Genomic DNA, 13,740 nt, shown 5'->3' on the forward strand with positions numbered 1-13,740 from the left:
TTAAAATGAAGATAGCTTGGATATTCAAACATGAGCTCTAGTATTTCTTGGTGAGTATTTAAAGGAAGGGTCAAAAAGTGCTTTGCTTTTTTTAAGACGTAGTCTTCTTTGTCAGTCACNNNNCCATACTTATAAACAGGAGGCTACAAGCATTTAGGAAAAGTCTTTTTTTTTCATACTTTAGATCGTGCAGTAGAGTCTACCTCTAAGAAATTATCTAATTTATTCGTTTCTCCAAAACTCGCAGAAATGGCTCGTACTCGCAACTCTGACACCGACCCTCAGGATGCTGCTCAAGAAACTATCGCTACTATTGTGGCTCAAGGTAGAACTAAGAAGGCTTCGACTCAGAAAAGGAGGGGAAAATCCACAAAGGGAGTCCAAGTACCCCGGGTTGAACAAGAAGAAGGGGTGGAGCATGATGATCCAGTACCTCAGGATCCAGTACCGCCCCCAACAGCAGCTCCGGCTCAGGCAACTATATCTCCCGAGATGGGTCAGATGTTTAATGCTGTCAACAGTGCTATGGAGATGTTTAAAGCCTTTATGGCCAACCAGAACGAGAGGAGAGATGAGATTCCACCTAATCAAATAGACAGAACAATTCTGAGTCCTCAAGAGTGAATGAATTTTTGAAGTTGAGTCCTCCAGTGTTCCATGGTTCTATAGTTGATGAAGATCCGATGTTGTGGCTGGAGGGTGTCAAGAAAGCCCTCCGAGTGATGAAAGCATTTGATGATGAAGCTGTGGAGCTAGCTGCTTACCAGCTTAAAGATGTGGCCGGCGCTTGGTTTGAGATGTGGGAAAATGAAAGAGATGAAGATGATGGTCCGCCTACTTGGGAAGAATTTGAAGGGGCCTTCATGGCTAACTTTATCCCAGAAGAGGATAGGGAAGCTAAGGCTTCAGAGTTCGAACAACTCAAGCAAGGGAATAAAAGTGTGTTATTGCTTATGCTTCGAGGCAGTTAAAGAATCATGAAAAGAACTACCCCACACACGACTTGGAGCTTGCAGCAGTGGTGTTTGCATTAAAAATATGGCGACACTACCTTTATGGCGAGCATTCTGAAGTGTTTACAGATCACAAAAGCCTCCAGTACATTTTCAAGCAAAAAGAACTAAATTTGAGACAGAGAAGGTGGCTCGAGCTATTGAAAGATTATGACATCAATATCCTTTATCACCCGAGCAAAGCTAATGTGGTAGCAGATGCACTTAGTAGGAAGTCAATGGGTGTCTTGGCCCATCTTGCAGTACAAAGGCGATCTTTGGGTCGAGAAATTCAACAACTAGCAAATGATGGAATTAGATTGGATGAGACCGAAGAAGGAGATATAACTGCTTATGCCTTAGTGCAATCCTCCCTTGTTGCGCATGTTAAGGCTAAGCAAGACGAAGATCCGTACTTAGTGAAACTAAAAGAAGGAGTCAGAAGCAAAGAAATCACTGCTTTCACTTTAGGAAGTGACAGAGTTTTGAAGTTGAATGATCGGTTATGTGTGCCTGATGTAGATGGTCTTAGGAAGGCCATAATGGAGGAAGCTCACAGTTCGAGGTACTCTATCCACCCAGGTGCTACCAAAATGTATCTAGATTTGAAAGAATTGTATTGGTGGAAAGGCATGAAGAAACAAGTAGCAGATCATGTGGCTAAATGTTTAAATTGGCAGCAAGTCAAAGCCGAGCATCAGAGGCCTGGTGGCCTAGCTCAAGACATAGAGATACCACAGTGGAAGTGGGAGATGATTAATATGGATTTCGTAGTAGGTCTACCTTGCACATACCGTAAACATGATTCAATTTGGGTTATTGCAGACCGACTGACAAAGTCCGCGCATTTCCTACCAGTAAAAATGACAGATTTCGCAGAGCAGTATTCGCAGTTGTACATCAAAGAAATAGTCTGATTGCATGGTATTCCAGTTTCAATCATATCCGACAGAGGCCCTCAGTTCACGACGCATTTTTGGCAGGCATTTCAAAAAAGATTAGGTACCAAGATCAATTTAAGCACCGCTTTTCATCCATAGACCGATGGCCAGGCAGAAAGGACCATTCAGACTCTTGAAGATATACTGCGTGCGTGTGTTATAGATTTTGGAGGTAATTGGGATGATCACTTGCCACTTATAGAATTTGCTTACAATATCAGCTATCAGGCCAGCATTGGTATGGCTCCTTATGAAGCATTGTATGGGCGGAGATGTAGGTCTCCAGTGGGTTGGTTTGAACCAGCAGAGATGTCGTTGATTGGTCCAGAGTTTGTTTGTGAGGCCTTGGAGAAAGTTCAGCTAATTAGAGAAAGACTTAAAGCGGCTCAGAGTCGTCAAAAGTCTTATTCTGACAAGAGGCATCGTGAGTTAGAGTTCATGGTTGGTGATAAGGTGTTTTTGAAAGTTTCACCAATGAAATGAGTTATGAGGTTTGGTAAGAAAGGGAACTTAGCCCTAGATTTATCGGACCTTATGAAATTCTAGAAAAGAAAGGAAACATGGCTTATAAGCTAGCGCTACCCGTTGAGTTGTCCTCTGTTCATCCTGTCTTTCATGTATCTATGCTTAGAAAGTACATTCATGATGAGTCACATATAATACCTGCCGATACCATAGAAATTAAAGAAGGCTTGACTTATGAAGAGGTACCTATAGAAATTCTCGATAGACAAGTAAGAAAGTTGAGAACAAAAGATATAGCATCGGTAAAAGTTTTGTGGAGTAATCATGATTCAAAAGAAGCTACGTGGGAGGTCGAGGAAGATATGAGGAAGAAGTATCCTTATTTATTTGAGTAACAAGGTATGTGAACCTAGGTTTGGCTTGACATTTATGTTTCATTTATTAAATACAAGTTAGCAAGTGTTTATGTCCTTCCTAGATTATATTTAGTTGTTGTAGTGATTTAGTTTATGCCAGAGTATATTTAATTCATTAAAGTGATTTACTTTTGCTAAAGTGTTGTGCTTTAGATTCTTGTTAGTTATTGTGGTACCTCCTTGCCGGAGTGTGAGTAATTAATTTATGAGCTGTGTATGGTGCCTATGAATGGCCTGTTATGGTATATTTGGTTGTTGTTGGTGTAGTTGTGGTATTTGTGACAGGGATATTTTTTGGATAGTCCAATTTACAAGGGAAACTCTGCCGAAATTTTTGAAAATTTAGGGAGTTAGCCAAAATTTTGAGTCCCTTGGAAAAGTGAGTAGTGCTAAGAAAACTTAAGAGGTTCAAGGACCTAAGGAATGATTGTTAGCTTAAGAATAAGGCCCTAGCAACATTCGAGGACGAATGTTTTTAAGCAGGGAAGATTGTAACACTCCTCAAATTTATAAAAGTTTCGAGACACGCTAATAATAGAATTTTTTATTATTATTGCTATTACTATTTTTCTTGCCTATAGTGAATATATATATATATATATATATATATATAGAGAGAGAGAGAGAGACTTAAATAATTGGATATACAATTNAATGCACTAGTTGTTGTAGAATCGATTGTTTGACTTGTGTCAATTGGACTGGGTCCTACGTATTGGCTCGAGAAGTTTTGAGGTGAGTTGATATAACCCTTTACTAAAGTGGTTTAACTCACAAAAGCACGCATACAAGGTGTTTGTTGGATTGCATAAAGGAGTTAAAATATACTTAATTGGAGTAGTAAGTACCTATTAGCTTAGAATTATTTTCTAGCTAAAGTTTAGATGATTATTTTGATATATGTGCATAAATTTTAGATTTTTGTGTTATTCTTATATGCCATCTTCATGTTGAAAATTCATGAAGGATCCGGAATCTTTATAAATACTTTTGAATGTTTATTTCATTCTTATGTCATGCCTTACATTTAAGGATACGAGTATGAATATGTATAAAAGATTTAGACTTGAAAAGTATAAGAGCTCCACTGGTGCTCCCAAGTAACAATTGTAGCTTGAATGGACAATGCAAAAGGTGAAATTTTTGTGGAGCTTAATTAAACTGTTTTGTAATAGTATTTGATGCTAGACGAGGTGGCACGTAACTAATCGAGGAGAAAGTGCTTGCATTTCATGTGATTGGAACGCCTTCCTGTTATAGAGTTATTACATGTAAAAGTTGGAGTAGTACTAGGCAAGCAGCTGCATAGCACTGAAAAATTGTCTAGCAATTGCAATGCTCTACTGGATATTTCGGCACTTGATTGAATTTTAAGCTAAGGATTATCAAAGACCTGTGATATTGGTTAATCACTTGTGTTTTGTGATGTGTAAAGTGTTATGATTTGAAGTTGTTTTGACTATTATACCAGTTGGATATCATTGCGTCAGAATCTTGTCTAATCTGAGAGGAAAAGACGATAATCTTAAATGAAGATAGCTTGGATATTCAACATGAGCTCTAGTATTTCTTGGTGATATTTAAAGGAGGGCAAATAGCTTGCTTTTTTAGCAGTATCTTTGTCAGTCACGCTGACTAAGAGCAAAAACTTCTTAAGTTTTAGAAAGAAAAGATTTTTTTTGGGAGTATCCTTTATTATGAGAAGGGTTCATCGTCCAGGCCTAGGGTCCTGACCAAGGCGTTGACTTCCTAAAACTACTTGTGCCAAAGTAGGGAGCACACGAGCCGAGGGTCTCGTTGCTGAGAATTTACTTAGCCATGCTAAGGTATGATACATGAGCGCTGAGAACCATGAAGCGAGTGGCACCTCGTGGATTGGGCCTATTCGATCAGGTTGGGATCGAACCCGTGCCGATCACACGGTGACTGAGACAGAATTAAGTCAGGATAGTTGGAACTCCCAAAGTATAAAGTGAAGTATTTTTTTTATAAGAAAGATAAAGAAAAGAATTTCTTTTAGAATATTCATAAACTGCTATTATGCAATTATTCAGAATTATTCTTATAAGCTTTATGTTTTACATGCATTTAGAACCTTTGCTCATAATGTATATGTTATTAAAGTTTCGCCCCTGTTGTTGAGACTCACTGAGTACAATGGATGGTACTGACGTTCTCTTTTGGGAACCTACGTTGGTCTGCGGTACAATGTAGGAACCGGATTTGCAGGCGAGCAGGCTACGAGTTAGGACTTCCTTCTCTTCCAGTGCTATTGGTGAGCTCCGCTTTTGTTCGTGGAGTATTCCTTAGAGTCATCTTTATTTAGTTATTTCTTTGTTTACTTAGAGAACTGTCCAGGAAATCTCATGTCCTGAGCAGTGCGTTAGTTTATCAGTAGAGGCTTCATAGACATAGTCATTGGGTTAAGATTCAGATGTTTTTGATAATAACTTAGTATTATTTCATTGGTTACTATGAATAAAGTTTTGGAGTTGATTTATTTAAATATATAAATTAATCAAAAGTATTTGGGTAGAGTATTGTCTTGTTGCATATAAAGCTTGGAGTTATAATAGATTTGATAAGCAGAAATGGTTCGCTCGGTCATGTTTAGTGATCGAGTGCCAGTCCCAGCTTGTTCAGGAAATGGGTCGTGACAAACTTGGTATCAGAGCCTCAGGTTTATAGAGTCCTAGGGGTCTATGAAGCCGTGTTAGTAAGTCTTGTTTATGTGTATGAAGCGCGCCATACTTATAAACAGGAAGCTACAAACATTTAGGAAAAAGTCTCTTTTTTTTTCATACTTTAGATCGTGCAGTAGAGTCTATCTCTAAGAAATTATCTAATTTATTCGTTTCTCCAAAACTCGCAGAAATGGCTCGTACTCGCAACTCTGACACCTACACTCAGGATGCTGCTCAAGAAACTATCGCTACTATTGTGGCTCAAGGTAGAATTAAGAAGGCTTCGACTCAGAAAAGGAGGGGAAAATCCACAAAGGGATTCCAAGTACCCCGGGTTGAACAAGAAGAAGGGGTGGAGCATGATGATCCAGTACCTCAGGATCCAGTACCGCCCCCAACAGCAGCTCCGGCTCAGGCAACTATATCTCCCGAGATGGGTCAGATGTTTAATGCTGTCAACAGTGCTATGGAGATGTTTAAAGCCTTTATGGCCAACCAGAACGAGAGGAGAGATGAGATTCCACCTCAATCAAATAGACAGAACAATTCTGAGTCCTCAAGAGTGAATGAATTTTTGAAGTTGAGTCCTCCAGTGTTCCATGGTTCTATAGTTGATGAAGATCCGATGTTGTGGCTGGAGGGTGTCAAGAAAGCCCTCCGAGTGATGAAAGCATTTGATGATGAAGCTGTGGAGCTAGCTGCTTACCAGCTTAGCGATGTGGCCGGCGCTTGGTTTGAGATGTAGGAAAATGAAAGAGAAGAAGATGATGGTCCNTTACTTAGCCATGCTAAGGTATGATACATGAGCGCTGAGAACCATGAAGCGAGTGGCACCTCGTGGATTGGGCCTATTCGATCAGGTTGGGATCGAACCCGTGCCGATCACACGGTGACTGAGACAGAATTAAGTCAGGATAGTTGGAACTCCCAAAGTATAAAGTGAAGTATTTTTTTTATAAGAAAGATAAAGAAAAGAATTTCTTTTAGAATATTCATAAACTGCTATTATGCAATTATTTAGAATTATTCTTATAAGCTTTATGTTTTACATGCATTTAGAACCTTTGCTCATAATGTATATGTTATTAAAGTTTCGCCCCTGTTGTTGAGACTCACTGAGTACAATGGATGGTACTGACGTTCTCTTTTGGGAACCTACGTTGGTCTGCGGTACAATGTAGGAACCGGATTTGCAGGCGAGCAGGCTACGAGTTAGGACTTCCTTCTCTTCCAGTGCTATTGGTGAGCTCCGCTTTTGTTCGTGGAGTATTCCTTAGAGTCATCTTTATTTAGTTATTTCTTTGTTTACTTAGAGAACTGTCCAGGAAATCTCATGTCCTGAGCAGTGCGTCAGTTTATCAGTAGACGGTTCGATCGGTCAAAAGTAGACGGTTCGCTCGGTCAAAAGTAGACGGTTCGCTCGGTCAAAAGTAGACGGTTCGCTCTTCATAGACATAGTCGTTGGGTTAAGATTCAGATGTTTTTGATAATAACTTAGCAGTATTTCATTGGTTACAATGAATAAAATTTTGGAGTTGATTTATTTAAATATTTAAATTAATCAAAAATATTTGGGTAGAGTATTGCCTTGTTGCATATAAAGTTTGGAGTTATAATAGATTTGATAAGCAGAGATGGTTCGCTTGGTCATGTTTAGTGATCGAGTGCCGGTCCCGGCTTGTTCAGGAAATGGGTCATGACATTTTGTAGTAATGGCGATCAATGCTGTGTTTGGCATCAAGTATGTGTGAAATTTCAAAAATAATGATTATAACTTGATTCAGTGTGGAATAAGGAGTGGATTTTTATAGGAAGTTGTTCAGAAGTTTTTTGTATTGAAATGTGATTGTGGTTCAATCAATATATTTGATTATGTAAGGATATTTCATAACAATAGTCGTACAAATTCATAAGCTAACTGTGTTTATGAATTTTTAGTTAACTGTGCTTCTATAAAAGTTAAGGACCAAGTGTCCTTAACTTTTGACCTTGGAAGTCGAAGTTCTGGACCATGTGTCCTTGACTTTTGAACTTGAAACTTGAAATTCAGGAACAAGTGTCCGTAACTTTTGAACTTGGAACTCAAGCTTCAGGACCAAGTGTCCTTAACTTTTGAACTCAAGCTTCAGGACCAAGTGTCCTGTTTTGCCTCAAACTAACATTTCTGTATACCTTCCACCGTCATAAACATTACGCAGTTACTTAATCTTCCTGAGTCTGAACTTTTACCGCAGCATGAAATTTACTTCACTCCCAACTAGGAAACATGAAAAGATTCTTCATACACCCATAACTCGGGGCTATACCTCAAATCAAGATGAACATCACGTACCTCATAGTCCTTCCATCCTCCAGCGGACCCTTCTCATCGTTTCCAAATCATATGAATACACCTCACAGTCCTAACATACTCATCACATTGCTATCCAGTCATTACTCCCCTTAATAGGGACACAACAGAACATATAGATCCAGAAGCACGCGCTCACGCAATCATCAGCTCAGGGCTCAAGCTATAGGCAAAAATCCGGCCTCAAGTCCTCCAAACTGGCCCAACATCAACACACAGAGATCACATCTCGCCCCTCGATCAGGGAATCACAAGCCATCGATGCACATTTGATACTGAGCTCTCATGCGCGCATACGAACGCGTGGAAGGAATTCAAAGAGTTACTTTTCAAGCTGAATCAAGGACGCACGATAAGAGTTCAAGAATATGTAGTTTTTCCTAACGGTTTTGCAGCCTCCCGAGGATAAGCACAGATGTCTCCGTACCGATCCGCTAGACTCTATTAAACCTGCTCATGACTCGTGGGACCTATGTAACCTAGGCTCTGATACCAACTTGTCACGACCCCAAACCGGACCCGGTCGTGATGGCGCCTCTCGTGAAGACAAGGCCAGCCGACACAACTCCCAAATTCAGTTTTTAACAGTTTAATAAGTCAATTTAAGTCATTTATAAGCATAAATCTCCAACAAGTACATATTTAGTTATATAAAACAAGTGCGGAAATGAATACAGCCCGACATCTGGGTGTCACAAGTCACGAGCATCTACTAGGGTCTAAATACAACCGACAAAGTCTGAAATGTACTAAATATAGACTAATGAAATAAAGAGGGAGAAAAGCAGTGCTGCGAACGCCGGCAGCTACCATGCTAAACTCCGACGACTCTGCCTCCGATCAACCAATACCCGCTATCGGGTTCAGAAATACCTGAATCTGCACACAAGGTGCAGGGAGTAAAGTGAGTACTCCGACTCAGTGAGTAATAATCATAACTAAAGACTGAGTGATAAGAAATCACGAAAAGTGCATCAATATGCTGTATAGAAGTAGTACAAAACCAGTAAGAAAGCAATGAAGCTGTGAAATCTCTTAAAGCATCTTAGCTCAGTTTAAACTTCTTAAAAAATGACTTTTTCAATAGTTACGCAAATGAATGCAAAGCAATTAGTGCAGATAGGAACAAAAAATCCGCCCCTCGGGCACAAATACACAATTAAACAGGTAATTGACAGGCAAGTAAGAAAGGTAAGCACATAAGGTTCGCCCCTCGGGCACAATGTCAACAAATCCGCCCATCGGGCAATGTCTCAGAACAATACCAGCCCCTCGGGCAATCACATAGAACAATACCAGCCCCTAGGGCAATCACATAGAAAAATACCAGTCCCTCGGGCTATATCTCACATCACAATGGGTACCTGCGCTCACTGGGGGTGTGCAGACTCCTGGAGAGGCCCCTTACGGCCCAAGCGCAATATCAAGCCATCTCGTGGCGTCATCACTAGGCTCTCGGCCTCATATCAATCAAGCCACCTCGTGGCGTACACATCTCAGGCCCTCGGCCTCAAATCAATATCAGTGTTTCCTCACAACATAGGCCCTCGGCCTTAGTCAGTCAAAAATCCTCACAAGCCGCTCGGGCAATAGTAAAACAGTGTTTCTTAGCCCAAACATCATTTAAAATATCATTTAAGTATTAAAACTGAGTAAACATGGCTGAGTATGAAAACAGTGGAAAATAGCATGATTGAGTTCAAGTATAAAGTCAAAACAGTGAGGAAATATCAATAAAAATCCCCGAAGGGTTCAAATAGTTGGCATTCAGCCCAAATACGACATTCAGCCCAAATAATGATGATAGCAAATAGATTTTAGTCAAATACGCGGTTAAATCATCAATCGGGACGGACCAAGTCACAATCCCCAATAGTGCATGACCCCACGCTCGTCATCAAGCGTGTGCCTCACCTCAATATAGCACTACGATGTGCAATCCGGGGTTTCAAACCCTCAGAACATCATTTACAATCATTACTCACCTCGAACCGGTCAAATCTCTAGCTCGCGACGCCTTTGCCCCTCGAATCGGCCTCAACTCACGTCGAATCTATCCAAAATCAGAACGAGGACATCAAAATATGCTAAGGGAACGAAGCCCAAGCGAAAACAATCAATAATTGACACAAATCCCGAAATTACCAAAACCCGACCCCCGAGCCCACGTCTCGGAATTCAATAATTTTTACACCAATAGATTCCTTATCTCCCCACGAGTTCATACATATCAAAAGTTCAGAAATCCGACCTCGAATGGTCCATCAAATCCTCAATCAAAGGTCTAAATTTCCAAGCCCTAGTTCTTTAATTTTTGGCTTAATTTCCATGATTTACTAGGTGGAATTCACATTAGAATCGAGTTTTAAGACCAAGAATCTTGCCTCCAAGTGATTCCCCTTGAATCCCTCTTCAATCCTCTTCAAAAAGCTTGAAAATCGACCAACAATGGAGGAACTTAGCCTCAAATTTGCGGAAATGAGCTTTTAAAACATTCTGCCCAGCTATTAAATTTCCTTCATCACGATCATGGGACAACCTTCGCGATCGCAAAGCACAAATCCTCAGCTCCCAAAAATTAATCTTTGCGAACGCGTAACATCCCATGCGAACGCGATGCTCAAGCATCTGACCCTACGCAATCGCGGACTAGCCACCGCGTTCGCGATGAACAACTTCCATCCAAGACCCTTGGTCCACTTAACTCTACGCGAATGCGACCTTCACTACGCGTTCGCGATGAACAACTCCTCCACCTTATGCGATCACAACACACCCTCCGCGAACGCGGAGAACAAATTGGACTGCCCCTCAAAAGCTTTTACGCAATCGCGAGAACCCCTACGCGATCGCGAAGAGGAATTCTCTGCAACAGCTGAACCTGAAATTCTGCAACCTCTCCAAGGCATGAAATGGTCTGATTGACCACCCGAAACTCACCCGAGGTCCCCGGGACCTCAACCAAAGGCACCAACGTATCCCAAAGCCTTATTCAAACTTGTACCGATCTTCAAAACACCTCAAACAACATCAAATCAACCAAAACATATCGAATTCAAGCCTAAGAGTTTCAAGAACTTCCAAATTACGCTTTTGATCAAAGATCCAACCAAACCACGTCCGAATGACCTGAAATTTTGCGCACACATCACAAATGACACAACGGAGCTACTGCAACTTTCGAAATTCCATTTCGACCCCTATATCAAAATCTCCCCTATCAACCAAAAAATGCCAAAATCTCAATTTCGCCAATTCAAGCCTAAACCTTCCACGGACTTCCAAAATGCATTCCGATCACGCTCCCAAGTCCCAAATCACCTAACGGAGCTAACCAAATCATAAAAATTCCGATCCTAGATCATATACAAATAAGTCAAATCTTGGTCAAACCTTTCAAATTTCAAGCTTCAAATTGAGAACTGTTCTTCCAAATTCGTTCTGACTACCCTCAAAGCCAAAACCAACGTCTTACATAAGTCATAATACATCACACGGGGCAAGTCATGCCCGGGAGCTGACGAGCAAGGTGCAAAAGCTCAAAACGACCGGTCGAGTCGTTACATCCTCCCTGACTTAAACATACATTCGTCCTCGAACTTGCCAAGAGTTGTTCCAGAAGCCAACCAATCGCTGAATAACCTTACCATGCACGTACCCGGGGTTGATCCCACGTCACCCTATCTCATATAGGTCCGATAACACAATGCAACTGAAATTTCACAATCCAACCTGGCCCATAAACCTTAGAACCACATTTCCACTCCTGAAATCATCCACAAGATCAGAATCTCACATCTATACTCTGAATAAGTCCGAACAAGCTGTAATAACCCATACCTGCAACCTCAGGTGCAATTACATGATATACCACATAACTCAAACACTTGTAGCGATAACTTCTAATCACGACAGCTGCACACAACAACCGAATATTGATAGAACACCCCTTACCAGCTAAAGTCTCATTCCAAAACTTTCATATATTGCCAATGATAAATGAAACAAGCAGTAAGCCATACTCCTTTGGCAAGGACCATAGAAAATTTCTGAACCGAACCTCGATATTTATCCTTCCAACACGCTGAAATCGAATCCGTTCGTATTCATTAAAGATCCCAACGATCTCATCTAACCAACACAATCACTCTGGTGACATGACACATAAATACAGACTAAAGCCGCAACTTGCACAATCCGCGCACCAATAAGAAACAACCCGAACATACTCAACTCATGATAATGACTCAAATAGAAGAGCTGTACCGCAAGCTCACCAGTACCACCACAACACAAGGCTGAGAACCCGCCTCACATCATAGAAACAGAACACACGAATCTAACCCGTAAGGTCATACCTCCACATAACTTCGCTGCAATGCGCGACCCTATCCAAACTCTGGTCCACATGAAACACCTCAAGTCACTCTTCTCGAAATTGACGACCACGCACAATTAATGTCTAGAACCAAAGCAAGTCATCATAACCGCGGTGAAGCAAATACATAACACCACACATCCTAATAGTACATAACCGATATACCATCCGTCGAGCAATATCCAATACTCCTTCCACTCGAGCTCCACTGAGAGACCCCAATAACACCGCACTACATGTGCCTATAACCAACAAATCCAAATGCCCCACAACACGGAAAGGTAACTCATATATCTCCTCAGAACACTAATAGGCTCAATAACAATCGAATCACACATCCCTCAGCAATACAACTCGGAGCCAACCAAGTCGACTCAAGTTAGAACACACATCCACATTGGCCTGCCAATGGACCCCTTATCAAGGAAACCCTGAAACTGCTCCCTCAACTCTTTTAACTCTGCCGGTGCCATACGATGCGGTGCCTGGCATCAAATCAATATCTAAATCAACAACCTTGCCTGGCGACATGCCCGGCCAGAAGAACACATCCGAAAAGTCCCTCACCACCGAAACTGAATCAATGGTAGGAGTCTCTACACTGACATCCATCACGAAAGCCCAAATAAGAAAGACAATCCTTCCCATCCATTCGCTGGGTCTTCGAAATATAAAACCACCATACTAAGAACATAATCCATCGAACCTCGCCACTCAATCCATGGCATTCCCGGCATAGCCAACATCGCCGCCTTAGCGCAATAGCTCAGAATGACACAACAATGGGACAACCAGTCTATGCCCAATATCACATCCAAAATCTAACATACCAAGCAACAAAAGATCCACTCGGGTCTCCACACCCTGATAGTCAATAAACAGTGCCGATACACATGACCCACAACCACAACATAGCCCGAATATGAGAACTCCCAGTCTCTAACTCCATATAGCACACGAATCACCATATCCGATCCCAATTCCACCGTCCGAGTATACAACACACCTCTAATACTTAATCATTCCACGAGAGATACTCTAAAATTCTTCTGTGCCACCAAGCAATCTCGAATATCAACAGTCGATCTAACTAGAGAGTGCTGCAATACTACCGAAGTACCATTACTTAATCACCCCAACTAGCAATACCATTTCCTTAATCATCTGAAGATCATTACCCTAATTATCTGAAGCTACCCGTGCTGCCTAAGAATTGTGACCTTCCCTTCAGAACTGATCTGTGACCTTACACATGCAAACCTAAGTCTTGCACAACATACCGCATATACCATACCATCCTAAGGTAAACATGACAACTTCATACCCATTCCGAGCCACACGTAACTACGTACACAACTAGCCAAGAACTTTCCATAGATCTCATCCAGAAGAAAATCACTATCCATCCCATGCTCCTCATGCCCACAGAAAACATACATCTCCAACCGAGGTAGAAGCCATCAAGAACTCTCCTAGTTCCCCTTGCACAAACCAGACCCGCCAGAACTGAATCC

At 41.3% G+C, this 13,740-nt stretch overlaps 1 protein-coding gene across 1 annotated transcript; it reads left to right on the top strand.

Annotated features, from left to right (window-relative positions):
* Positions 1–722: 722 nt before the first annotated feature.
* LOC109216280 lies at positions 723–1,909 on the top strand. Its single transcript, XM_019380426.1, has 3 exons — positions 723–790; positions 1,192–1,700; positions 1,818–1,909. Exons 1-3 carry the CDS (start codon positions 723–725, stop codon positions 1,907–1,909), a joined length of 669 nt encoding a protein of 222 aa, XP_019235971.1.
* The last annotated feature ends 11,831 nt before the right edge of the window (positions 1,910–13,740 follow it).

Source organism: Nicotiana attenuata, unplaced genomic scaffold (genome assembly GCF_001879085.1).
Source record: "Nicotiana attenuata strain UT unplaced genomic scaffold, NIATTr2, whole genome shotgun sequence".
In the NCBI taxonomy this organism is placed as follows: Eukaryota; Viridiplantae; Streptophyta; class Magnoliopsida; order Solanales; family Solanaceae; genus Nicotiana; species Nicotiana attenuata.

What these genes read in the sequence shown, in the direction of transcription:
- LOC109216280 (XM_019380426.1), top strand. Translation starts at nt 723, where the DNA reads ATGAAAGCATTTGATGATGAAGCTGTGGAGCTAGCTGCTTACCAGCTT. An exon ending in AAAGATGTGGCCGGCGCTTG is followed by an intron (nt 791 to 1,191) that starts GTTTGAGATGTG and finishes TTATCACCCGAG; the next exon opens with CAAAGCTAATGTGGTAGCAG. An exon ending in AGCCGAGCATCAGAGGCCTG is followed by an intron (nt 1,701 to 1,817) that starts GTGGCCTAGCTC and finishes GGGTTATTGCAG; the next exon opens with ACCGACTGACAAAGTCCGCG.